A 26,841-nucleotide genomic window follows, 5' to 3' on the forward strand; every position below is an offset into this window, starting at 1 on the left:
ACGTACCTCGCGCTAAAAGGCCGCTTGTTGAAAATTTTGAAACTGGTTAAAAATCGGGACAGTAGAGAAGAAAACCATCCACAGCCGCAAAACGATATAATAGCTCAGCTAGCAAGCCAACAAGCCGAGTTCTTTCGTATAATGTCCACTCGATTGAATCCCGTCGGCATCGATGCGACTGCACCAGTTGAGCCGCACCAATTGGATGCCCCCAATATGCCGCTTTCGGATCTAAAATTACCTCGTGTGAATTTGCCAGCGTTTTGTGGTGATTATTTAGAGTGGCAATCATTTATTGATTTGTTCAAAAGCATGGTCGATCAAAATCCTTTGTTAAAGGATAGCCAGAAACTATATTTTCTGAAAACCAATCTTTCTGGCGAAGCAGCATCACTCATCTCGCACTTGAAGATTGAGGATGCCAATTACACTTTGGCATTACAGAAATTAAAATCTCGATATGATAAGCCGCTTGAAATTGCGCACAAACATATTCAGCGTTTTCTGAACCAGCCAGCCCTGACGTCATCGTCTGCTCCCGGACTGCGTTCTCTTCATGACGTCTCTGATGAAGTGGTGCGCGCTCTTCGAGCGATGGAGAGAGAGGATCGCGACACATGGCTAATATTCATCCTTAGTGAAAAATTTGATCCAGCAACTAGGCAGTTGTGGTATCAACGTGTTGCTGACATGCAGGCAAATGAAATCACTTTGCAATGTATGCTAAAGTTTCTCGATTCGCGTTGTTTTGCATTACAATCGGCTCAAACGGATAAGCAGCGAAACGCCGTCCTCTCCAAGCCGCAATTGAAGCAACCGTATAAGAGTACCGCATTCGTCGCTACTAACTCATCGTCATATTGCTATATCTGTTCCAAATCAGCGCATATGCCCTTTCAGTGTGGTAAGTTCATTCATATGAGCCCTGATGAACGTTTAGCTGCTATTAATCGGCATAGGCTGTGTCGAAACTGTTTTAAGAAGCATCCCGGTGAAACATGCAAATCAAGTAATTGCCGAAAATGCGGTCTACGTCACCACACATTACTGCATGCTGCTCTAGAAGCCCCCAACTTCCACCACACACCCTCTACGTCGTTTGCTGCCTCTACTGGTGGCAATCCAGCCGCTCAATCGTTACTCTCTGCTCTCGAGATAAATTCTCCTATAGATGCGTCCAGTGTCCTTCTAGCAACAGTGGCAATCAATGTTTTGGATAAGAAAGGTCGACCCCATGCTTGTCGAGCTGTCTTAGATTGCGCATCTCAGGTTAGCTTCATCAGCGAAAGTTTTTGCAATGAACTCGGTCTTGAAATGATGGATGCAGATATGGACCTCGAAGGTATATCTTCCACACCAGCACATGCTGATAAGTGCGTGCAAATTATTATAGCATCCCGATGTACGGATTATCGCACCTCGGTTCCGTGCATGGTGCTTGAGAGAATAACAAAAACTCTCCCAGCAAAACCGGCAGACATCGATGGTTGGGCTATCCCAGAGTCTATTAAACTGGCAGACCCTCTCTTCCATCGACCAGGTAAAATCAATATCCTGATTGGAAATGAACTATTTTTTCAGCTTCTTGAGCCAGGAAAAATTAGTCTCAGTTCTGATGATAATTTACCTACGCTTCAAAACACAAAGTTTGGATGGGTGGTTGCCGGACGGTGCAAAAATACCACACCAGCGCGTGCAAGCGCTTCAACATGCTTAATAGCATCAGTAGATGATTCACTCGATCAACAGTTGCGACGATTTTGGGAGCTTGAGGAGTACGTGCCTCCTACAGCCCATCTTAGTGAAGAAGAAAAACAGTGTGAAGACCATTTTTCAAGGCACACTGTTAGAAATGCCGACGGACAGTTCACCGTTCGCTTACCGTTCTTGCACAGCCCGAGTCAACTTGGCGACTCGCGCCAGATAGCTGCAAGGCGCTTAGAACACATTGAGCGAAAGCTGCAGAAAAATCCACATTTGAAACAGGAATATCATGCTTTCCTACGTGAGTACATTGAACTAGGACATATGACTCGTGCTGAGTCTCCCGCTACCAATCACACCGTTTACCTTCTCCATCACTGCGTGATAAAGGAAGCAAGCTCTACTACAAAATGTAGAGTCGTTTTCGACGCTTCGGCAAAAACCACTAGCGGAAAATCTCTCAATGATGTACTCATGGCTGGCCCAGTCATACAGGACTCGCTAATTAATATTTTGCTTCGCTTCCGTATTCCGGCCTTTGTGGTTGCGGGAGATATTAAACAAATGTACCGCATGGTAAGGATCCATGATTGTGATCGCGACTTCCAGAGGATTCTTTGGCGATGGTCCAGCAGCGAGCCAGTTAGTGAATTTGTATTAAACACGGTGACGTTTGGAACCAAAAGTGCATCTTACCTGGCAACGAAGTGTGTGCAACAGCTTTTGAATGCACATCGGCAGCGATATCCAGCAGCGGTAGAAAAGGCGGAAAAGGGAATGTACGTGGACGACGTTTTGACTGGTGCTGACACCGAGCAAGAAGCAGTGCTACTTCGTGAACAGCTGTCTACTATTTTTGCTTCCGGTGGTTTTCATCTGCGTAAATGGGCGTCTAATAGTGCAGCGGTGCTAGAAGGTGTTCCGGTTTCGGATCGGGAGATAGAAATTTCGATTGGAATAAGCGATGAACAAGTCATCAAGGCCCTCGGCATCCACTGGCAGCCGTGCAGCGACATGTTCCAGTTTTCCTATATCCGAACAAAGATCCTTCAGCACACAAAGCGGACCATACTATCACAAATCGCCAGCCTCTTCGACCCGCTTGGTTTACTGGCCCCTGTCATCGTGAAGGCAAAACTGGTCATGCAACAGATGTGGGAGCTGAAGGTGGCATGGGATGAAACTCCCCCCGGTGAGTTACTCGATATTTGGTTAAAGTTGGTCCAAAGTCTTTCCGATCTCAACTTCTTACAGGTACCACGACGCGTGATCGACTCATCTGGAACCCTCCGTATGTTTCTGCACGGCTACAGTGATGCCTCCGAGCGGGCCATGGGAGCATGCATCTACTTACGAGTCTGTTACAACGACGATAGGAAATCATCACATTTGCTCTGTGCAAAATCGAGAATAGCACCGGTTGGTAACGGAAGGACAACACTGCCTCGGTTGGAGTTGGAAGCAGCACGGATTCTGGCCAGATTAATGGCAAACGTTCAAGCGGCACTCTCCTTGGCGTTCCACGAAATACGAGCATTCTCCGACTCAACAGAGGCCCTGGCGTGGATAAAGGGTGGCGCTTCGCGATGGAAAACTTTCGTCGCCAATCAAGTAGCTGAAATCGTGAACCACCTTCCTGCCATCAACTGGTACCATGTCGACACGCAAAGCAACCCAGCAGACTTAATTTCACGTGGAGCACTTCCCGCTCAAATATCAACTAACCCGTTATGGTGGAACGGGCCGATTTGGAACGAGAATTCTAACATCCAACACCATGACATATCCGATAGTCTTAACGCCATACAAAAACGACAGGTGGAGAAAGAGCAGCGCGTGGTGGCTGTTGCGTGCTTAACCGTATATGAAAATCAGTTTTTCGACAAGATTATGTCAAGATATTACCCGAACTTAATGTTTCTTCTGCGTATTACAGCTCGAATGCTGCGATTTAAATACCGTGATCATAGGCAGTCCCACCGCCTCACATCCCACGAAATCGACAGGGCTCTACGCGTCTACTTGCAACATGTTCAGAATCAGCCCTTCTGGAAGGAGATTAACCAGCTTAATCACGGTCAAGATGTCAGCCGATCCAGTTGTCTTCATCAGCTGAAACCCTTCCTGGATGAAAATCATCTTCTCAGGGTGGGCGGAAGATTACAGCAGTCAGACCTGAGCTACGATACGAAACACCCGATTCTGCTACCGCACAAGTCGATACTTTCATCGTACATCCTACACCATGAACATTACGAACAATTACATTGTGGACCTCAAATGTTGTTGGCAGGGATCCGCCAACGTTATTGGATAATTCGAGGAGTAAGCGCTGCCAGAAAGGTTTGTCGTGCCTGCGTTCATTGTGCTCGTGCAAGGCCCCCATCGGTGCGTCAACAAATGGGACAGCTACCAGCAGATCGTGTGAAGCCTCTACCTCCATTCTCTATTACCGGCATCGATTACGCTGGTCCAATCAACGTGATTGGTCGCCGTACACGCGGTGCAACCATTGCAAAGGGATATATCGCGCTGTTCGTCTGTTTTTCAACTCGAGCCGTTCACCTCGAAGCAGTTTCGGATCTAAGCACGTCTTCATTCATCGCTGCCTTCACTCGGTTCATCAGTCGTTATGGCTTGCCGAATAAAGTTTATTCTGACAACGCTACCAACCTCCGAGGAGCAGCGAAAAAGTTTCGTGATCTGTACGAGCACATTAATGCTACTGAACATGACGATCAGGTAATTGATTTTTTCACAACTAAAGGGATTGAGTGGTTATTTACCCCGGCTAGATCTCCTCATCATGGTGGTTTGTGGGAAGCCGGCATCAAGGTTGCCAAGAGCTTTTTGAGCAAATTAGGAGGAGATAATCGCTTTACCTTTGAAGAGTTGAGCACAGTTCTTGCCCAGATATCTGCATGCATGAACTCGCGTCCTATTTCTCCCTTATCAAATGATCCCAGTGAGCCTCAACCCCTCACACCTGCACATTTCTTGATTGGAAGGCCGCTTCATATTATCCCGGAGATAAACCAACTAGACGATAAAATTGACTCGTTAGGCAGATGGCAGTATGTACAGCGCGTTACGCAGGAGTTCAGATCACGCTGGCAATCCGAATATGTTTCGCTACTTCAACGCATGGTCAAATGGCAACGTAGCGCACCCAACATTATGGTAGGAGATTTCGTATTGCTTGTCAGCGATAATGAGAAGCCGAAGCAGTGGCCAATGGGCCGAGTCGTCGAACTATTTCCTGGGACCGATGGTATTGTCAGAGTGGTGGCGGTAAAAACGTTGAACGGAATTTCCAAACGAGATGTGAGAAGAATTCGGCGTATTCCATTGGAGGCTGATGAATATGTTCCTGGACGTAACTGTGCGGAAATTTCTAGCCGCAATTTGGTGGGCGGATTATGTTGTGGCGGAATATAGCGACCCTCCCAGACTCCCAGATCAGATCAGCAAAATAAGGGCAATTAAAAGTCAAACTTCTATTCTCTCCACTTTGATACAATATCATTTATTGTTCTTGTTTTTGGAATATTCAGGCTATAAGAGAACACACAATTTAAAAAGATCAGTCAGTTAAAATAAATAGTTCGAATCGTTAACATCGTTTTTTAATCGCATTTCGCCCGTTCACTGTCGCTCTGTTGGAACCCACAGTAACAGCAGCAATTCACAATGGCGGTGGAAACGATGGATAAGTACCTTCCACTGTTTAGAACGAGTATTAATATAGAAAACAAACTTGTTGGTGTACTGTATATTTATATCTAATGTGTTGTCTTTTCATCATTGTTGTATCTAGTTTGATTTATAGCTTTGGTAGGCCAATTAAATGTCGTGCAATATGCTAGTTCCTGCATTAATTCCAACAGGATCATATTTTAACATGTTGATTTTTCTAACAGGATCACATTCTTTATCTCATTCTGACGCGGTGAGTTCAATATTGTAAGGTGTGCGTTGCTATTATTTTGTCGACGGCAGCAAAGGAGACTGGTGCATAAAGGTCTCTCTCTCTCTTTTTACCACGTGGGGATGAACAATATAGCAACGAAAGTTGGCTTCTTTCGCTGTTAGCTAGGCATATAGTAGATCAGTCTTACCAGTCGTGTTGCCAGATTTATTGAATTTTTTCTACTTTAAACTTTAATACTTTAAACACCCTGCCTGCGTTGTCAGTTAGTCGTTTTGAAAATAATTGATCTATTTATTTGTTTATTTTTTTGGTAGATGCCAATCTGGGTGTATTGCTTACAATATGTCAAAATTTATTTTAGCGTGGTTTTGTGGAGTCGTTTCATTTGCTAAATCTCTGCTTGTATGATCAGAATTGCCCCAATAGGTGAGAGTTTTAAACCTTTTTACACGCTGGCTCTCACAACACGGAACTGGTAGCATTAGAATATAATTCAGAAACTTATCGCGGCCTGACCGAACGGTTACAAACATTTGGCCCAGTTTTGTACCCCTGTTTTATGATTTCTCTAGCTCTTGAACAAATATTGAAAAACATAGACAATTTTTGTTAATTATGTGAAAGTCTTGTTGGTCGGAATAGCAACTAGATTGCTTTGGCATTTTATCAACCAACTTAGAATTCTGTCTTGTTCGATATGCATATTGCATTTTTTTAAATTTTTGAGCTATGAATGCAAGAAACTTTGCCAGTTTTTTATACTCAGTAGGTATCTTAACTTAAATACAAAATAGGGTTTGCAATCCCGGGAACGATTTCCCGGGAAATAGCTTTTCCCGGGATTCCCGGATCCCGGGAACAGAAATATTGATTCCCGGGATCCCGGGATTCCCGAGTTCCGCGAAAAATTTTGTAAGATTAACTATAGTTTCTTACACAATATTGCAATAAAATAAAATACGTCAAACTGTTGCGACCTGGAATAAATCAATTACTAAAACTCAAAGTCAGTATAGTATTTCAACGTAAAAATCATCTTTGCATGTTAATTAGTGAGCATTCAAATGCACTAAGACTGACTTATTTTAAGTCGTATTGATCGTTCCATCGTTTTCTTCCGGATTGTCTCGGTCACAGAAAACCACCGAACGGCGAAATAACGAAAAAATGTAGTTAATTAGGTAACTAAAATTCTTCCTCGGAATCTCACGTTCTAATCAATAATGATATAAACTCCAAAAGGGTTTGAAATGTTGTTCTGTCAATGAAAACTAGATTTGAGACGCAGTTTATTTGAAAAAAAAAATCCCAATGGTATAGCAAATATATTTAAATGAAAAAAAAAAAATAAAAATAGCGAATAGGTTTGCTACCGCTCAACTGTTTACTTGAAAAATATTTACTGTAGTGTAAAAAATATTTTGCCCTAAAAGTCCGTACCGAATATAACAAATAGTTTCCGCGTCCAATGCCTACCTAACACTCAGTTTTCTCTTCAACAAACTGAAAGAATTGGACACCAGTTTTCAATCAAGTGTAGCAAAAACTTTAATCGGTGATTTTAATTTTTTTATTCTAGAAATCGAACATAAGCGGTGATTCAGCAGACTTGAGCAAAGTTTTACAGAAGGAAATAACATTTTTGAGCTCTACGGAAAACTGTCAGCGGGTCAGCGATTGTTTGGTGAGCTTTGCTCATCTAAGGATTATCGGTGTATTGTGATTTTCGAGATGTACCAAATCATTATTTCGGAGACTGTATGTATGCCCGTTGGTTCTTTTTGAGCACGCTACGATTCAGAGTAGGTTTCGTTCGTTCGATAAATATCGTAATTATTCAATCGCGACAAAGACAAACCCTGCATGGATACCAAATCTATTCCTGTTTTGCCGGTTCCCTTATTTCCTTTTTTTCTCTTTAATGAAGCGGGTGCTTTGGATTTTTCGTTAACCAGTGGTCGGCACGCTCTTGTTTGTTCAGAGAAGGCAGTTCAGTTTCGCGCGCGATATTTTGACTGCGCTCAGTGTGACTATCTTAATACAGCGCTCTATCGGTTATTTGAGCTGGTACCAGTAGTTTGCGTAGTTTGCGTTCGGCGTGCGGTTGTTGCGTTTTACGAAATCCATTCGTTTCTAGGTAAATTGAATCAAGTTCACGGCATTTAACGCGAAGTTTGGTTAACGATTGGTAGGTTGCCGAAGGTAACTAGATCGTGGCGCGGTTCTATTTATATCGTCTCCTGGTGGCCGGTTGCCCAGAGACCGAGAAGTAACCATATCGTGTGCGAATTTGTGTAGAAAAGATCGCACTATCAACCTCGATGGATCCAGATCAATTCCTTTCCACTAACACTAATTCCTTCCTTTGATATTTGTGGATGATGCAGAGGATTCCTCGGTCTCTAGTAGCAACAAGTATTAAACTAACACTCCCGATATCCCTTCCTCTATTGATCTGCATTGGGCGTGGCCAGCTACGTTATTGACCAGTGAAAAGAAAAATCACCAGGAATTGTACACTGAAAATGGCTTACTACTCCTAGGCACCATTTTGACGGTTCTTTGTGCAATTTCAGCTGATTCTGGTCAATCGCGGGCAACACACGGGCGATCAAATATGCTATGCTATGCTTTGCTATATTTAGTAAAAAAGTCTCAGAAATCGATTGGCAGGTGCCTGATCTACGTAAAATGTCAGAAAAATGTCGATTTTGCCCCAATTCCCTTACAATATTGAATTAGGTTTATCTCGATGTTAAATTAACCTACTTAAAATCTGTTTAATGTAATATCAAGAGTATAAGAGATATTCAAAGATACAATAACAATTTGGCATCACATGATCCTCGCCTTTTTGGAGGGAGGGGGTCGCATTTGACTTTATCGAAGACGCGATGATTCCGTTTCATAGCTGAAGCGAGATTTTTATGTTTTGACCGGTCCAGGCCAAAAATGCAACCCGCTCCCCGCAAGAGGGGGAGGATCATGTGATGCCAAATTGTTATTGTACCTTTGAGTATCGCTTACACTCTTGATATTACATTGAACAGATTTCAAATAGGTTAATTTAACATCGAGATAAACCTAATTCAATATTGTAGGGGTATTGGGGCAAAATCGACATTTTGCTGACATTTTACGTAGATCAGACAATTGACAATCAATTTCTGAGACTTTTTTTATTCAATATAAGATATGATTTGACTACCACTTTTATATATTAGCGCATTACCATTAATGCTCATACATACTCGATATTTATTTGCTCTGTGAAATATACTAAAATCATGCCAAAACCGGGTTCGTAGAATCACCATTTTAAGCTTAGTTTTTGTCCGATTTAAGATCTGTTTTTTTTAAAGATGGGTAAAAAGATGGTCATATGTGGACAAACTCATGGAATTTTGATATTTGGTTTCAAAACAAAATGGCGTCTAAAAACCTCAAAAATTTTCGATTTCTCAAAAATTCAAAATTACGCTGCTGTTGCCCCTTAAGTTGAAATATGTTCAAACTTGGGTATATTTGGTTTTGCATCAAAATACACAAAAATATATATATATATATATATATATATATATATATATATATATATATATATATATATATATATATATATATATATATATATATATATATATATATATATATATATATATATATATATATATATATATATATATATATATATATATATATATATATATATATATATATATATATATATATAGAAACCAAGGCAGAAAAAAAAGTCAATTTTTGTTTCACTGTGTTATAGCTATTTAACCATTCCTGTGAATTTTGGTGCCCCTGGCCATTTCTAAAATGCATCAACAACTCCCATTCCCTCCAACGTTCACCGTGCGCCTCCTTTCACTGTTGAATCGATGGAGACGCCCAATAGCCATTGCACAGCGTGTTAGGAAACGAGTTCAAAAGGAAATTTGGATCTGACACTCGATAGTAGTTATTGTTTTTCCAGCTCAAAATGAACGTGTTTAACCGCTCTACAATTCGCTTTTCAACCACTCTCTATCTGTTTTAGTCAGTGATGGCATGAACTCATGCAAAGTTGAACTAATGTCGTTTTCGTTTTTGCGGTGTAGCTACCCCGCGGACTACACTTCGGCCTATCACTGTTTTTTTTAGATTTTACGGACTATCCCGGACTACCCTTTTTCTGTCCCGGACAGTCCGCGCAAGAAACATAGTGCAGTTTTGAAGACACCAACACAATCACACGTATGTGTCAAAATAAAAAAAAATGTGTCAAAATCGGTTTGCTTTGATTATCGTTCTTCGCGTGTCAAACATCAGGTTGAATTTTATTTGTTTTATTTTGTTATTTTGTCAGTAAATTGGCAAATTTTTCGAACAGTAACACAAACGCGATAAAAGACTATGGCGATAATGACCAAAACAAAAGTGACAGCTACCGCTGGTATTACGCACACCATTGCAACTGCTCGGAAAGTGTTTTTGACGTGGGACTACGTCTTTCTTCACTATACTAAGGTACCTTCTGTGAAAACTGGATTGAACATGTAACGTTTTTGGTTGACGGAATGGAAGATTTTAGATGCTAATAGCGCTCAAACAACTGTTCCGATTTCAATAGTTAATATACCGTTGGAAAGCAAAAATACAGTAATCACCCGATTATATCTGTACCCGATTTTATCTGCCCCCGATTTTATCAGCCCCTGATTTTATCACATTTTTCACCCGATTTTATCATCATAAAACATTTCATTAAAAAACTGTCAGGGTGAACTGATTTTCTATTACGCTTCAATATTTAAGATATTTTTCATAATTCTGTGTATCATTCTGGATGCAGTTTACATTAAAAATTCAACCGATGCACAATGTTACATTTTGCTGTTATCGTGCGAATAATTGAATAGTGATACAAATGTTTATAATAACCGCATAATATGTTCGGAGAAGTTTAAAAATATTTGAAAACGCATCTTTTGATGTAGAAAGCTGGGTGATCAATCCTCCTAAAAGTGAGATAGAATATTTACTTTTTCATTAGATAAAGATAGACGCTTGGTGTCTTAGGCAAAGTATTAGGTGATCTCAAAACAAGAAACTTTACAGAAGACATCATGTTTCTATCTCTTACATATTGCAAGCAACATAAAGTTTTCTATGAGAAGGCATTAAAAATCGTTATATACATTTTAAGATTTTTCTGGTTGCAATTTGTGAGAGATATCAGCATGCTGTCTTCGGCAAAGTTTAGTGTTGTGAGAACATCTAATATTTTGCTTATGGTACTGCGCTACAAGAAAGAAAGTAATTCATTTTACCAATTCAAACAAAAACATGAACGAATAAAAAACTTAATTGTAATTTATTTGCAACTTTACATGGATTTTTTTAGGTTTGTTCAGAAAAGTTTTAGGCAACTGAATTATCTATCCAAAATAATGTTTTAAAAAAATAGTGATGATCGATTTTTTATAGTCACTTTTTGTTTTTGAATTTTTTTTTCAGTACAGGATCTCAAATTGAATTTTTTAAATATTTTTTTATAAAAGCTCAGACAGTTTTCTCAAATTCATTCCTTGACAACTTTTCTCTATCTTTTGTCATTATTCAGATATATCGATTTATGAAAAAACAACTGCAGCTTTTTTCATATGTTTGTACAGATGAATTTTCCAAAAAAAATTAAAATCGCTGATTTTACGTATTTAGTTATTGATTTAACATCTTCAATAAAAAAAATAAAATTTTAAAAATTTCCCGATTTTATCACTTTCCCTATTTTATCACGCCAAAAATCATCAGGGTGAGATATAATCGGGTGATCACTGTATACAAGATTTGTATAAAATGATGTTTTTAGTTGCAATTTTCTTATTACTCCGTGAAAATTACGGAAAAGTTTGAAGGTCGGATATCGACATACATTTTTCATACGATTGGTATATTTCCCTAACGCAGACTCCAAAAACATATACGAAATGATTTCATGCATTCAGTCATTGGCTAGCAATGCCAGCCAATTGGCATCGCATTCATCACCCAACGTAAGCGACGAATAAAGAAAACAGAGATGCTTCCACGTGATTGGTTCTTCCCCCAATCACCAAAGTTCCTCACACTGAGTGACTATAAAAGGACATTCCGTGTTGAGAGAAGATCATTCCTTGGTCGACCGTCAAGGCGAACAGTTCGGCTTCCCTTCGATCTGAGTTGGACCCCACCAGTGGTAATCTAATTCAGATATCGTTGTTGAAATACAGCCCGAAATTGGACGTGAACGGCACTGGGGACCAATGGAAGCCGTTGGAAGGGACCATTGGAAGCCGTTTGGGTGCTGCCGATAGTGTAGGTATAGTGTGTCGTATATCAAGCGTGTGTGTCTGAGTAGCGTGTGGGTGTGTGAATAGCGTGTATGTGTATGTGTGCGTATGTGTGAATGGCGTGTATGTGTATGTGTGTGTATGTGTATGTATGTGTATGTGTATGTGTGAATAGCGTGTATGCGTGTGTGTATGTGTATGTGTATGTATGTGTGTATGTGTATGTGTATGTGTGTATATGTGTGTATGTATGTGTATGTGTATGTGTGTATGTGTATGTGTATGTGTGTGTATGTGTGTATGGGTATGTGTATATGTATGTGTGTATGTGTAAGTGTGTGTGTAGGTGTGTATGTGTATGCGTGTGTATGTGTGTGTACGTGTTAATAGCGTGTATGTGTATATGTGTATGTGTGTGTATGTGTATGTGTGTGTATGTGTATGTGTGTGTATGTGTGTGTATGTTTATGTGTATGTGTGTGTTTGTGTGTGTTTGTGTGTGTGTGTGTTTGTGTGTGTATTACGAGTATGTGTGTATATGTGTATAACATGTGTGTGCAAAAAGGCATTTATCCGAGGTAAATATATTTATGACAGTACACTTGTATAGGTAACAAGTTGATTATTTTTCCTATTAGTATTGGTATTTTTATGATAGTGACCATAACTTTATGCTAGTTACTTTCAGCACTGAGCTTGTTATGCGTTTATTTGTAACATGGGACTGACCAAAATTCATATTTTTCTAATCAATTTAGCAACAAAAAACTTTTTCTTACGATTTTTTGAGAGCATGTGAAGAAGTTTTTGAAGTTTAGGCAAAAAGTGATAAGAAATTACATGGGACTGTTATGCATTTATGGGCAGTTCATGTGGGTATTGGTATTTGTATGCTGTGGTTTATGACAGGTGTATGTGTTTTTTGTGAAATGTTCATGGATTATTGTGTATGATATTTGTACGTTTGGTGTGTGTTATGTACTATGGCTATGGCAGAATTAAATCTTTACACCCACCATAGTCCCACGGCAAGCCTACGTTTGTGCACTCAAGCACATACCCTTTAATTTTTTTTTCAGCTGCAAAGCGTAGTCCGGAACGGGATAGTCCTGCCGTAAAAACGAGTTTGACATAAGTAACACTTTTCCAGATTTGATTTCCACTTGAATCTGCTTCCTCTCGATAGTTTGAGTTTTTTTGCACCGCACACTCTGATCGATTGAGTTTAAATGCGTGCAATGCATGCAGAGCACGATGTATTCAACGATGCAGGCGATGATGTGGCGCGATGAGATTTGTTTTTAGATAGATTTTATGCTTTCAAAGGGCAATGCAACAAACTGTTGCAGCAAACACGGTGCGAATTTCATCGCAATTCGATTTTTATGCAACTGTTGTTATGCAGGATTCAAACTCAAATCTAACTCAAGTGTACTGCAATGTTAGTAGGGTTTACGTGCAAACTCACTTGGACACGAGTACAAAGTCACACTGCCTACACTGGTTTTAGTTTTTACGAAATTATAGTTTTTATGCACCACGTTTGGTGGAGAACTTTCATCAACATAAAGCTGGCAACCAAACCATCAAACATGCTGAATTAAAATTGAAATTTCTCGAGAACTAAAGTAGGTAGAGAGTTGGTGTCAGAGAATGAACTTTAGAGCGATTGAAAATGTTCAAATAAAGCTAAAAGAACAACAATGTTAACCACTTTTTTTAGGAAACCTCGAAAAACGTTCAAAACAGTATTTCTATTGAATATTTCGGCTTCCAAAATGTTAATACTCACATTTATTTATTTAAGGAATTTATATTTCGGCTTGCAGTCTAATGAAATGCGTTGATTTATATCTGCTCATTACCAACGTTTCGGTCCTTCTATGGGACCATCATCAGGGCCTAAATTAAATTACACATTTTACGTACAAATTAATTTACATTAGGACAATATTACACTATATGATATTGAAAAACTACTCACTCGAAAACAGTTACCAACAAGTTAAAAAGTTTGTGCAAAACATAAAAAGTTTGGGTCGTAAATGGTTTAATGCCGTACATCCGAAGCGCAGATTCAAATTTGGTTCATTTTGGTGAAAAAACCTATCGAGCGATACACTGCGCCTCTTTTTTTCACACTCGAACTGTCGGACTCTAGCCCAAACACCAATACTACAGGAGAGGAAGAAGTATTCTGTGCAGACAAGTCTATGAGCTTTGGTTAGTGTTGGAATCAAATGCTTCGTTGGTGTTGCTCTGATGCTGACGGGCTGCTGTTGGGCGCTCCGCTCTCAGATTCGCTACACTTGTAAGCAGATAGCTATATGTAGCGCTGATGCCATCAGTGTCCGTACGTCGATTGACCGTTTCAGGAGTGGTGTATATGTGGCACATCTCCAATACCGGCAGCGCCTGTGTTTTGAAACTGGTATCGACTATCGATGGATTGTTTATATCAAAACGGTGTTGTTGATCTATAGCGTGCTCCAACAGAGCAGATTTCTCTCTGAGCTGCTGTATCAGTGGATCAGAGTATTCGTGACCAGTCGATAGGTGCCGATCGAGAGTGTTCACTAACGACTGGTGGCCGTACATCCTCGTTCGCAGCTGATTTTAGGTCATACCGATGTAGCATTTCTCGTAGTCCATACATGCAATTCGGTACACGGCATTACTATTCTGCATGTGGGGAACGGGATCTTTAGCAGTCTTACACAAACATTTGACTGTGTGATCGCTGCAGCAAGCGATTCCCACCGAAGGCATGTTGATTTTTAGTGTGCGTTTTATCATGTACCAACGATCGATAACAGTCTGGCTTGCTAGTTGTTTCTGTTATTTCTGGAGGGCGGCCGTGGCGAAGCATTCTGTTGATAAGCCGCAGTGGATAGTTGATACTTAGTAGCATTTTAGTTATAATCTGTTTCTTCTCGTCCTCCGTGCGAAAGGTGCTCAACGTTCGAATCCGGTCAATGAAATTGAAGCCAACCCCGATTTTTCGAGCCATTGGATGGAACGAGAAATAATTCAGCATTCTGCCTGATGCCATCGGCTTGGCATACCAATCCGTTTGGATCCTTCTGTCGTCGGTTCTAATTAGCAGCATATCCAGGTACGGTAGTCTACCATTCTCCTCCACTTCACAAGTGAAACGTATGTTTTCATCCTACAGATTAAAAATGTCGAGAACTTCTTGTACTCTGTTCCTATGGATCAGCACGAAAAGGTCATCAACATATTTTTTTTGTGTGATGGAGGCGAAGTGTATCGCTCGATAGGTTTCTTCACCAAAATGAACCAAATTTGAATCTGAGCTTCGGATGTACGGCATTAAACCCTTTACGACCCGACCTTTTTATGTTTTGCACAAACTTTTTAACTTGTTGGTTACTGTTTTCGAGTGAGTAGTTTTTCAATGTCATATATTGCAATATTGGCCTAATGTAAATTAATTTGTACGTAAAATGTGTAATTTATTTTAGGCCCTGATGATGGTCCCATAGAAGGACCGAAACGTTGGTGATGAGCAGATAGAAATCAACGCAATTCATTAGACTGCAAGCCCTTAAATAATACATTAGTTCCAGTCGAAAATTTAAGTCACATTTGTTTAGACATATTGAAGCTGAATATGGTAGAAAATAGTATCACTCTAAGTGCTATACACTTGAAGTGAGAAGCCACTTTATGGAAGAGTATCCAAGAGACTTAAATGCTGAATAGCTCCGAGTAGATCAACGTTAAGGCATATACGTAGAGGAGCCTTTTTTATTACATGTGATTCTCTATCAACCCCTGAAATACTCCCAACAAGGAACCAATCACCCTGTATTTTTATTATATTATGAAAAAAAAAACTCCGGAATTGGGATTAAAACTTCAATAAACAATATATTGGTCAACCACTGAAGATACTACTGATGGTTTAGGGAGTGCACAGTAATTACGTAACACTCAGCGGACTTTGAAAATTCATGCAAATTTTTTTAATATTACTGAAAACATATGATATAACGTGGTTTGATGAATGGCAGCTTGCATTTCCTTTAGAAACTTTGAAACGGGATCCAGATTTTGTAGCCACGGTTAACCTCATCAAAATGGCTATGTTTTTGTATAGAATATCCAATTTTTAATAAATCCGTAATTAATGAAGGACGAAGCCATTATTGAAAAAGTTCTCAATCCGTGAGCAGATAATTACGATTCTTATACATCGGACCATTTCGTCGAGACGTATCTACACGTCTCCGAATCGTTTGTCCTGTGAAACACCGTGAAACTATCAAATTGGTAATAAAATCAGCTGCATTTGCCGAAAAATGCAAATTCAGTTTTTGAATACAAAAATAATCTAAAAATATTTTTTCTGGATTCCTTAGTTTATTTTCTTCGAAAATATTTCGGCGTCTTATGTCTATAAATTGTAAGAAAAATTTAAAACGAAAGTGAAATTGGGTATATCGGCTTTCCAGTCATCTGCTTATCAAAACGAAAATTTATTTTCTATTTCCGACGTTTCGATTTAATATAAAATCTTTTTCAAGGATTAGAAAGGATATCGTTTTTTGTCTAATAGCTATATGTTTTGAGCATCAACGGTCAAGGGCTGAATTTTGGCTAGCATTCGTTTACGTTTTTGCATATGAAATAAAATAAACTTGAACTCAAAAATATATCACTCTAAGCTGAATTCGTAGTAGCACTTCTCACTGCGTATAACTGTCTATTCAAATTGTCAAATTGAATAGACAGTTATACGCAGTGAGAAGTGCTACTACGAATTCAGCTTAGAGTGATATATTTTTTAGTTCAAGTTTATTTTATTTCAAATGCAAAAACGTAAACGAATGCTAGCCACAATTCAACCTTTGACCGTTGATGCTCAAAACATAAAGCTATTAGACAAAAAACGATATCCTTTCTAATCCTTGAAAAAGCTTTTTATATTAAATCGAAACGTTGGAATTTTTGTTTTGATAAGCGATGACTGGAAAGCCGATATACTCACTTTCACTAAAGCTATTATCAGTCGTAAGTTGTTGAATTTATAACGAAATTTACAACTATTTTCGTAAAAATGTTATGTCTCGAGATTGGCTAATATTACCTATTACCTCCCACAGGGCAAGGGGTATTCCAATCGACACCAAAATTGGGATTTTTCTAAAGTTACACTAGATGAATAATTCCCCCAATTTTGAGCAAAATCTGTGACGGTCGTGTCCAAGTGGCATGTACACTTCATATGAAATGAGCCATATTCTGTGGTACACAAGAAGTTTATGCAGTTTAAATATGGAGGAAAAATTATGTTATATCGATTTACGTTATAAGGAGGTTACGTTATATAACGAAGAATACCCGTATTTATATTATATGCTGTTCGTAAAATAAGGTAAGGTCTACATATGAAATTGTCAAAAAAAAAAAAAGAATATTTCACCATTATTTTCTTTACCGAGTCTTCAAACCATAAATCGATGTACAAGCCACTTTTTAATACATAACGTTTATTTGTCACGGCAAACAAGCCACTCGTCGTTGTAGGTTGTTAGAAAAAAAAAAGTTTTACCTTTATAGGCTGTACTGTTAAAACGACTTTCATTCAGATGAAATTCCAGGAAGTACTGAACTAGTTCAAATGATTTCAAATGACAACTAGCGGTCACTCACGTTTTACCGTTGTCGAATGGAATAAATAAAATCTGTGCTATTTTGCAGGATATGCAATTCAATTTTCGTTCATTTGCATTTAAGGTTGGCAGATTGTATAATCAATAATACGAAACAAAAAATAATTTAATGATGCTGATGGAAAGCAGTGTTCAGGAGAATTCGATTTGCTTCAAACGAATTTGGTGGTTTATTGTTTCAACAAAAAGCTCATAATTAATAATTTGTGTTTGGAGCAAATCGTTCTAACAAATTGTATTGAATTCTACTAAATTCAATTAACCCCTCATAGGAGGAATGAAACTGATAAGAGGATTTCTGAGATATGTGCTATAAAGTGAAATCCGTACCGCTACGCGAAATATGTATAGACGTTCAGTCTACATAAAACGACTTCCGTGCAAGTAGCTAGCTTCCGGTATAATCACAATACACAACTCCCCTTTATGCACCGAAAACAGAAGCGTCTCGTGCTGGAGCATTAAAGAGGTGTGATGTGATAAAATCTCTCGCAAGCACAATGGGTGAAAGCAGTGCACTGTGAGTGCCTCGACGTCGACGATACTCGCTGCATCACATCCGGTACCAACCTTGGAACGATGTACGGTATAAATTGAATTCCTGCACTCCGGTAGAAATCCGATTGTAATGGTAGCGGGGAAGAAGTGCCGCCGGGGTTCACTCCTACAATTTAATGGAGATTGCGAAACCACTTCTACTGAAGTGGTGAGGAGTTGATTGACGGTATGGAATTTTGATAGACTAGTGTAACATGTGCATTGAAGATTTCGGAAGAATGTTGTGCGGGAAGTGACAAGGTGATTGCATTTTATTTGCCGAAGTGAGAGGAAATAAATATTTTTATATCCTGGACATGAATAAAATATACGTACATATATCAAAACTATTTTTGTTTTATTATGTTCAGAACCAAACCATCGAGGGACAAGAGAAACAGAGTCAATTTTTTACTGCAACTCAGGCTTCACCGTAATTGGGTACGAAACGTAACATTGCCATGGGTGTTACTAGACAATCAGAACACGCATGAAGCGAAATAGCACAAAAAGTGCTTCACTATAACGAACGAGAAATATAGGTTGAGCAGCCTTTTTTCAAACGGATACAAATCGGCTTAGTTAGACAAAAAACATCAACTCTGCAGTTTACGTTGTATTTGTCCTGCTTTTGTCACGAGATCTAATTTAATCAGATGTGATTGTGAAGTAAATTGTACGGATGCTAAGCTATTCGAAATATTTGATACTTACCAGGATACGTAGTATAGCCATCCCGCCACCGAGAACAACCACGTGTTCAACGTATTGAAGTGCTGCCAGTCCCGAGCGTACAGGAACAGTAACCTCTGAGCGTGGAACGGTGCCCAGCAGACGAAGAATGTTATCACAACGGCAGCTATTCGGGATAATAATTGAAAAGAGAAAGAAAAGAAAGCCAACAGAAATCAGGTAATTAAAATCCAAACCAACCGAAGCCTACGTAATGTGATTAGCTAATTCGAATGGCACAACCAATTGAAGCAAGGATCGGGTTACCTTAGTGTTGAACCGCGCTGGGTCGGTGGAAATAATTAACTTTCTCAATTAATTGTTGTGCTAGCGCGTGGTTCGCATGAGTTAGCAGCCGGGTAAACGGATTCTAACTATCGGTTTTAGGGGCTGTCAAGGAGGAGTTCCGAGGGATGTGACGATCAGAAATATATGCTAGGATACGTCTTGCGCTCAATGGACCTAATTTAAACTTCTGGGTTCCTTATTAATTTGTTTTGGGCAGCCCCTAAATGTTTTCGAGAAATGCTTCTGAAATGTGTTGAAAAAAGGAATATTCCTTTATTTTGTTGATGTAAGAGATTGAAATGGGTAAGAGATTAATTCTTTTTTCAAATAATCAAAAAAATAAGTTTATCCATTTGTTTAAAAGGATGGAAAAATAAATGACATAGGAAAAAAATTGCGTAATAATACTAAAAGTTCAAATTGAAGATTTTAAACTCGATGTAAAAGCTTGGTCAATACTGTTAACAATAGACCACTTCGAATAGCCAAAACTGGTACTTAACTGAATAAATTAATCTATTGAAAACACCAGGGCATCCTTAGGCTCACAGACGACGATGGAGTTTGATTTCCAATCAACCGAAGCGGCTCGAAATCTAAAACTGTTCACTGATAATATATTCCCATAACGATGACATGCCCTCGTTGTTGTGAGTCGAACCCGCTTCCATGGAGAACCGAACCGACTGAGGCGATAATATGATGGCTGGTGTAACTAAATCTCTCGAAATTGCCGCAACATTTTCAGCCCCATCGAGTGTGTAGTGGATTCGGGGAAAATGGGCACCAATTCAGGTTGCCACATTATTCAAGCTGTCATTGCTTCTCTTTTGTTATAACAGCCTAGCAACCTTTCGGGTCACTCGTTCAAATTTACACATGGAAAATGTCTTCGTAGCAAAAGTGATACTGTCGACAACCACAGAATTACGGTTCAAGGTTGACACAGGTAGATTTTTCGTCTACACATCAAGAGAGCAAACAGTAAACTGTTGAATTATGGATGTGGTACACGGCTGGCTTATCTGTCCAAAAGGAATTTTATGATCTAACATAGTTTACCGAAAAAAAATTATTGATTTTAGTACGGCTTGAAAATTGAATAACATAAACTGGTGACCTGAAGCAACTTGCCACAACAACTTGCTAACAACTAATATATATATATATATATATATATAAATCTGAAATTCTGTGCTCCAGCCGGCAAGGAAAAGGCAAAATTTGTCAACATGCACATATTCCCACTGTTGCGTTCTAATTTGAAAAAGAAAAAAATGCTGATAGCTCGATTCATGTTTAATTTATAGGACAGTATAAAAAGCGCAAGATGCAAAAGTAGCTGATTATTTATAGCGCTGATTGTTTGGAATGCGAATTTCAGCATTGTTCCAAACTTTACCGGGTGAAGAATTCTAGACATTGAATGAATGAACCTACTTCGTACTTGTTACGGCTGCGTAACCGCAAAATTCTTTAAAAAGTGGGTAATCGTGGGTTAGGTGATCAGGCGGATTAAAGAGAAAATTTTCGAAACAAAAATAATTTGCCTCTGATGACAGCTCGGAGACGCTTAGGATAAGACTCGACGACGGGCCGAATGCTATTCGAGGAATTTCCCCCCAGCAAATTGAGCAAAGACTTCTTCAACTCGTCCAAATTTGTGTGTTTTCATGAGCAGGCCTTAACATCCCTCAAACCGAGAAGACCACTACGTTGAGATCTAGCGAGTATAGAGCCCATTCATGCTTGGTGATGACAGAGGGAAAGTTGGACTTGCACCGATTTGCATAAAGGTCCAGTTTTGATTGTTGTTTGTTTGTGCCCAATAAATATTGACCCGCAAACCGACTTTGCATTTTTGTTGCAATTATTATGGCGCATCCTGTAAAGGTAATCAATGAAAACTATCCCAGGCGCATCACAGAAAACTGGTATAATGAGTAAGACCAACGAACGGTACTATCCTCTAAGTGTTTCCATGCCAAATAACCTATCGCCAAATATCAACCTTTTGAAGTAGAATACTTCTTTCAGAAAGTTTGACTACATAGGGATGAGATTTAAAATCTAAAACCTAAAAAAGTGAAAAATATGTCCAATTTCAAATGCTAATAAATCGGTTAGTGTTCGATAAATTTCCTTCGTTCTTGCAGCAAAAGATTAGAAAATCTTCTAAGATTCTTCCCAAATGAAGATAATTATAATTTCATTATTCATAATTTTGTACAATTAAAAATAGTCAAGCCTTGTCAAAACGAAAAATTCGGCCTCTGATTGGTCGTTATATGATTGCACGGTCGACAAAAAATATGCTATTTGGCCTATATAAGAGCCTGTTTCAGCCGAAGCCTCTCAAATAGTTCTAGACAGCGGCAAAAACAGCAGCAGCAGTAGCAGTGCAGTGGACACCAGCGATAGTGAATAGCGGCCACAGCTGTGACATAGCAATAGATAGCGACTGTGACATAGCAATAGATAGCTAGTTGCAGCGGATCTCAGCATCTATAGTAGCTGGGTCAGCTGATTCAGGGATAGCGGATACCAATGGCAGCGTATAGCGGCCACAACTGTGGCATGGCTACGGATAGCGTAGCAGTTGCATCGGGTATCAGCATCGATAGCAGCTGATGCAGTGAGGCACTTTAGTGAAATGCAGTCTCGGTGCGATAGCGGGCACCAGTAAATGCATTCAATGAAAAGTTGACTCATTTTGACAACACGTGAGCCGTCTAGTTTTGAGTATTAAATCAGCTTTTCACTGTTTATTTTATCACAAGAAATACTTTGTCCGGACTGTCAGTGATAACGCCAAGATGTGATCGGTATTTTTTCCGATATTCAATTGGACATCAAATTTTCCTTTTCAGGATGAAATAAAAACCTGATGATTGAAGAGTTAATATTTTCTCTTGAGTTAATTTACATTTTTAAATTTTACTTTATCTCCGTGTCTCAGAACGTACTGAAGTTTCTTCCTTCAGTCATGAGCTAGACATCCGAAAAATTTTCATTATTTGCAGAAAAATTTATTTTTCGCATAACCAATATTCGATTGATCTCATTAGTCAACGTTTATTCACTAGGAAAAATGACTGACACGCAAGCAGCTGGGTTATCTTTCTTGTAAAAGTATTCTACTTCAACCTTGCGGTCGTGGCTTTGCACACAACCCTCCTGTTATTTTTTGTTTTGATAGGAACTTTGCACAGGTATTGGACTTAGCATATTGAATATTTTTACGGGTGGAAAAACTTCAGACGCAAGAATAATTTTCAGCTTTTAAGCAGAGGCTTTATTCAAAGCATCGTGGCTCAGAAATCTTTGGTTGAACCTAAAAACTTTCTGACGATGAATCAAAAGGAAGTAATAGGACTTTACAAATTGTATATACATCGTAGAAAAATTTTTTTTTTGACCACAAAAAATCATTAAAAAGCTGAATTTTAATCTAAAATTATAGTGTAAGAGATTGTTTATGAGACACGAATTACGGCAAATCGTTTGATATCAATGTATTTTTTGCAATAGCAGTAAAAGTCATCGAGCTTTTCCTGGAATGATGCGAGAAGCTTCTCGGTAAAGATTAACGGAATCAAGAACCGAAACATGTCTACCCCAGCCGTGTGTGCTGTTGAACGGCGAGGAAGGTAAAGGCGTCGAAAGGAGCAGGATTGATGGTCAAGCTGTGGATCCACTAACCATGGACAAGACGAAGGAAGCAGAAAAAGATTTGAAGGACTGCAAGGTGACTGGGAAGTATAGCATTCCCGCCGAGCTTTTCATAGTCAGGAGCGAACAGCTGTATCATGCCATTCATCGGATCATGAAGATGTTGTGGGCTGATAATCCTCCAGTCTGCGCCCCCCCAGGCTCAGGTAATAGTGGAAGTCACGGACACTAGCAGGGATGCCACATATATAAAAATTGTCTATAAATATGAATTTTCGAGCGATATTTTCATAGAGAATCTGAACATACATACAGATTACAGATTTTTGCGAAAACAAAAAGATTCCTCCGATTTTTTCAATAAGTTTACAGATTTTTGTACCGAAAATTTGTGAAAGATTTTTTAAATTCAAAATAAAGATTGAAATTTGACATCTCTAGTCACAAGCAGAAAAGAAATCGTCAAATGACAGAGAGAATAAAACTGCTTCGGCTTATTTCCCCTGCCATTCAAATCAAACGAAAAACTCACAATCAAAATGTCACCAACACTAATACTTATCTTTTGATTCCCGTCTCTCATTGTGTTAGTCAAGAAGCATCACACGGGAAAGCAACGATTCTCCTGCACTCGCGCTACTCTTGCTTTTTTATGTTTACCTTGCGCTCACCCACACTGATTATTGGCAAACGCTAGTGGAAAACAAAAAAAGGCTGCTGCCATAAATCATCACTTGATTAGGAACAACTCCGTTGCAGGATATCATTATTAGTGGTAATCAAAATTGCTCGTAGCTTCCACGGATTTTAAAATTAGCGTCACTTTCACCGGTAGTATGGAACCGCCTTTGTTTGTATCCCCCTTTCCTCTACCCTTTGCTCCTAATAAAATTGCGATTACGCCACGAATGAATAAAATCAATGCGATCGACATTACGGCACTTTCCTCAACCGTACATGACTTTGCTGGTGCACGAAACTCGAAATCTTCGCTGGCGAATACCAGCGACAAAATTTCGAGAATTTAACTTGCAGAAATACTATCTGTTCATGGACTTCAGGGCAGTGTACGACTTATCAAGGAGGAATGATTAATGACATGCGCGAGAATAGGTTCCTAGCAAAACCATTCAGACTGCTTTGTGCCACCCTTGATAGTTTTACATCGAGCGTCAGGGTAGCCTGTGAGATATCGGACGCTTTCGTGACTTTAGATGGTTTTGAAGCAGTGTGAAGAGCTGTCAAACTTATTGCTCAACATCATACTGGAAGGTGCTATACGGTGGGCTGGCGTGCAGAGAAGCAGCACCATCATTACGAAGTCTCACATGCTCCTAGGTTCTGCGAACTATATCGACGTCATTGATATTAACCGTAGAACGATGGAAGAGGCCTGATGACCTTTTAAGAGCAAAGGAAGCTGCGTGAATTGAGCTTGTCATAAAATCTGCCAAAACGAAAATATAGAGAGCGTGGTAGCCCGTCGGAAGTTGGTTCTGCGATAGTGATATATGGGGAATCCATTGAAGTAAGAGACCGAGTGATATGGCGACGTATTTTGGATTCGGCACTGGATCGATAATCGGTCTGTCGCCGCGAAAGCAACAGTAGGTACGTACCAGTCAATGGTCTCAGTATGGTTGCAATCAAAGTAGAAAAAATTGTCGTTTGCGGAGGTATGGTCGGAATCCTCGATCAGGTACATGAGTACAGAGACTTTGTAATTCATGATGCTGCAAGAAGGCAGAGCTTCACCGGAGGAACAGCGGAGCCCGAACCGGATCTTATTAACCATATATTCATTGGCAACTTGCAATGAAGAAATATTAGCTTCTCAGCACCCCTACATAATTTGCTTGCAAAGGTGGGAGAAGTAAAATATGATGTAAGTGCCCTGCCAGACGTTGCCATCCAGGGTCTCGTCGCACAGTGCACAGTGGTCCAATAAGGCAAAAAGTGGAACTTAATTCCATAGCGCCTTTTACCTTCATCCTAGCTTGAAAGTGTCTTCGAAACAATTGTTTGTATGAATGACCCGCATGATAACAAATTGTCCAAAAGTATGAAAAGTTTACTATACTAAAAATAAAAAAAATAACTTTTTTGTGTTGAGAGACAGAAGAATGGTTTATTCAGAAAAGTTGTAGAAGATTCAAAAATATGAAACTTTGTGAAACAAATGAAAATCCGATCTTGTTTCGGTACAAATCTATAAAGTATTTTACATTGAACTTACTTGGAAGTTAGTTTTCTGTACTTAACTCTTGTTAGTTGCATTTTACACAAAAGTATTGTTCGGAGGAATTGTTAGGGCACACAAAACACACATTTTTGCCAAAGGTCATATATCTCCAGGACTTTTCCTTACAAAGTTATATCATATTTTAGCTTATTTTTTCGATAACTTCAATAACGTATAGGTTAAAAAGGGGCAAGTGGAATCATGATGTCAATACTTTCTCTTGAAGTTAAAAAGTCCTGGAGATATATGAACTGTGGCAAAAATGTGTGTTTTGTGTGCTCTAACAATTCCTCCGAACAATACTTTTGTGTAAAATGCAACTAACAAAAGTTAAGTACAGAAAACTAAGTAAGTTCCATGTAAAATACTTTATAACTTTGTACCGAAACAAGATAGGATTTTCATTAGTTCCACAAAGTTTCATATTTTTGAATCTTCTACAACTTTGCTGAATAAACTATTCTTCTATCTCTCAACACAAAAAAGTTAATATTTTTATTTTTAGTATAGTAAACTTTTCATACTTTTGGACAGTTTGCGATCATGCGGGTCATTCATACGAACAATTGTTCCGAAGACATTTTCAAGCTAGGGTGAAGGTAAAAGGCGCTATGGAATTAAGTTCCACTTTTTGCCTTATTGGACCACTGTGCAGTGGGGCCGTTTTGAAAAAAGACGGTCAAAAGTCTTTTCTCACTTTTCCTTACATTTTAGGGGTTTGGTGTCTTCGGAAGAATTGGTTAGAATACTGGTTACAATTATCTGACATTTTCATATAATTGATTGTTAAGCTAGTATGACACTTAGAAAAATTAACCTTTTTATTTTACGAGATATTCAATTTTGATCTTCGGCAAAGTTGTAGAGCTATCGTTTTTATGAAACTTTGCCGAAGACACAAAATTCCTATGTCTCATCTCTGAAGAAATATAACCGTTTTCCTTAAAACACTACCTTAAAACTAGTTTTTTCACTTAAATTATATCTTAATTAATTCTAATCGAATTGAATTTTTCTAAAAAAATAAGTTAATTCTGTTGAACAAACTCTGAGATAAAGTGATTTTAAGGTAAAATTATGTCAATTTTCAAAATCAAATCATTTAAAATTGTGAATGTTCGTGAAGTATTGCTCAACTTAATTTGTTTTGGCATTTTTCGATGTACAAGTAGGTACACATATTTTCCAGAGTCGGGACTATTCGGGAACTTCGTAATTTCTTAGTTTTAAAATATCACTTTTTAACTACCTTGTTCTCTTAAGTAGTGCCCAAAAACTAGTTTTTTTACTTAAATGATATCTTAACCACTTCTGATCAACTTAAGACGTACTAGATGGTTTAAAAAAATATAATTCAAAACTCATGCGGATGCTTAGATAATGTATGTAATGAATATAAATGAAATATCTGTGCAAAACCAAGCAATAGCTTTTTTAACATATTCGTTATTTTCTTTCGAAATGCCAACCAATTTTGATAGCTCGTGGTCCCGTACATGATTCGACTTTACGTCACGTGATTCACCTTTTTTCCCCTTTCATATTTCGAACAATTCACCTCTCACTGGTTGATATACAGCCAATGTTACGATACGCAATATTATTCGTAACAAACACTAACAAATCCGTGTAAAGCACTGTTTAAAACAACGTAACTTCAGCGTAAACAGCTTAGTAACAATATATAATATAAGCCCAAAAGCTAGGTATTCCTTT

At 38.7% G+C, this 26,841-nt stretch overlaps 1 protein-coding gene across 8 annotated transcripts in view; it reads right to left on the reverse strand.

The window, feature by feature from the left end:
• LOC129729248 (neuropeptides capa receptor) overlaps nt 1-26,841 on the reverse strand; it is a 238,301-nt gene that overhangs the window by 62,668 nt on the left and 148,792 nt on the right. For all 8 annotated transcript variants that reach the window (XR_008728663.1, XM_055687757.1, XM_055687753.1 and 5 more), the window contains one exon: nt 18,906-19,050. Coding sequence is in view for 7 of the 8 variants with exons in the window: in XM_055687757.1 (XP_055543732.1) it covers nt 18,906-19,050 (145 nt within the window). In the remaining variant the exon portion in view is untranslated. The remainder of the gene's footprint in view (nt 1-18,905; nt 19,051-26,841) is intronic.

This window comes from Wyeomyia smithii, chromosome 3 (assembly GCF_029784165.1).
Source record: "Wyeomyia smithii strain HCP4-BCI-WySm-NY-G18 chromosome 3, ASM2978416v1, whole genome shotgun sequence".
Taxonomy (NCBI): Eukaryota; Metazoa; Arthropoda; class Insecta; order Diptera; family Culicidae; genus Wyeomyia; species Wyeomyia smithii.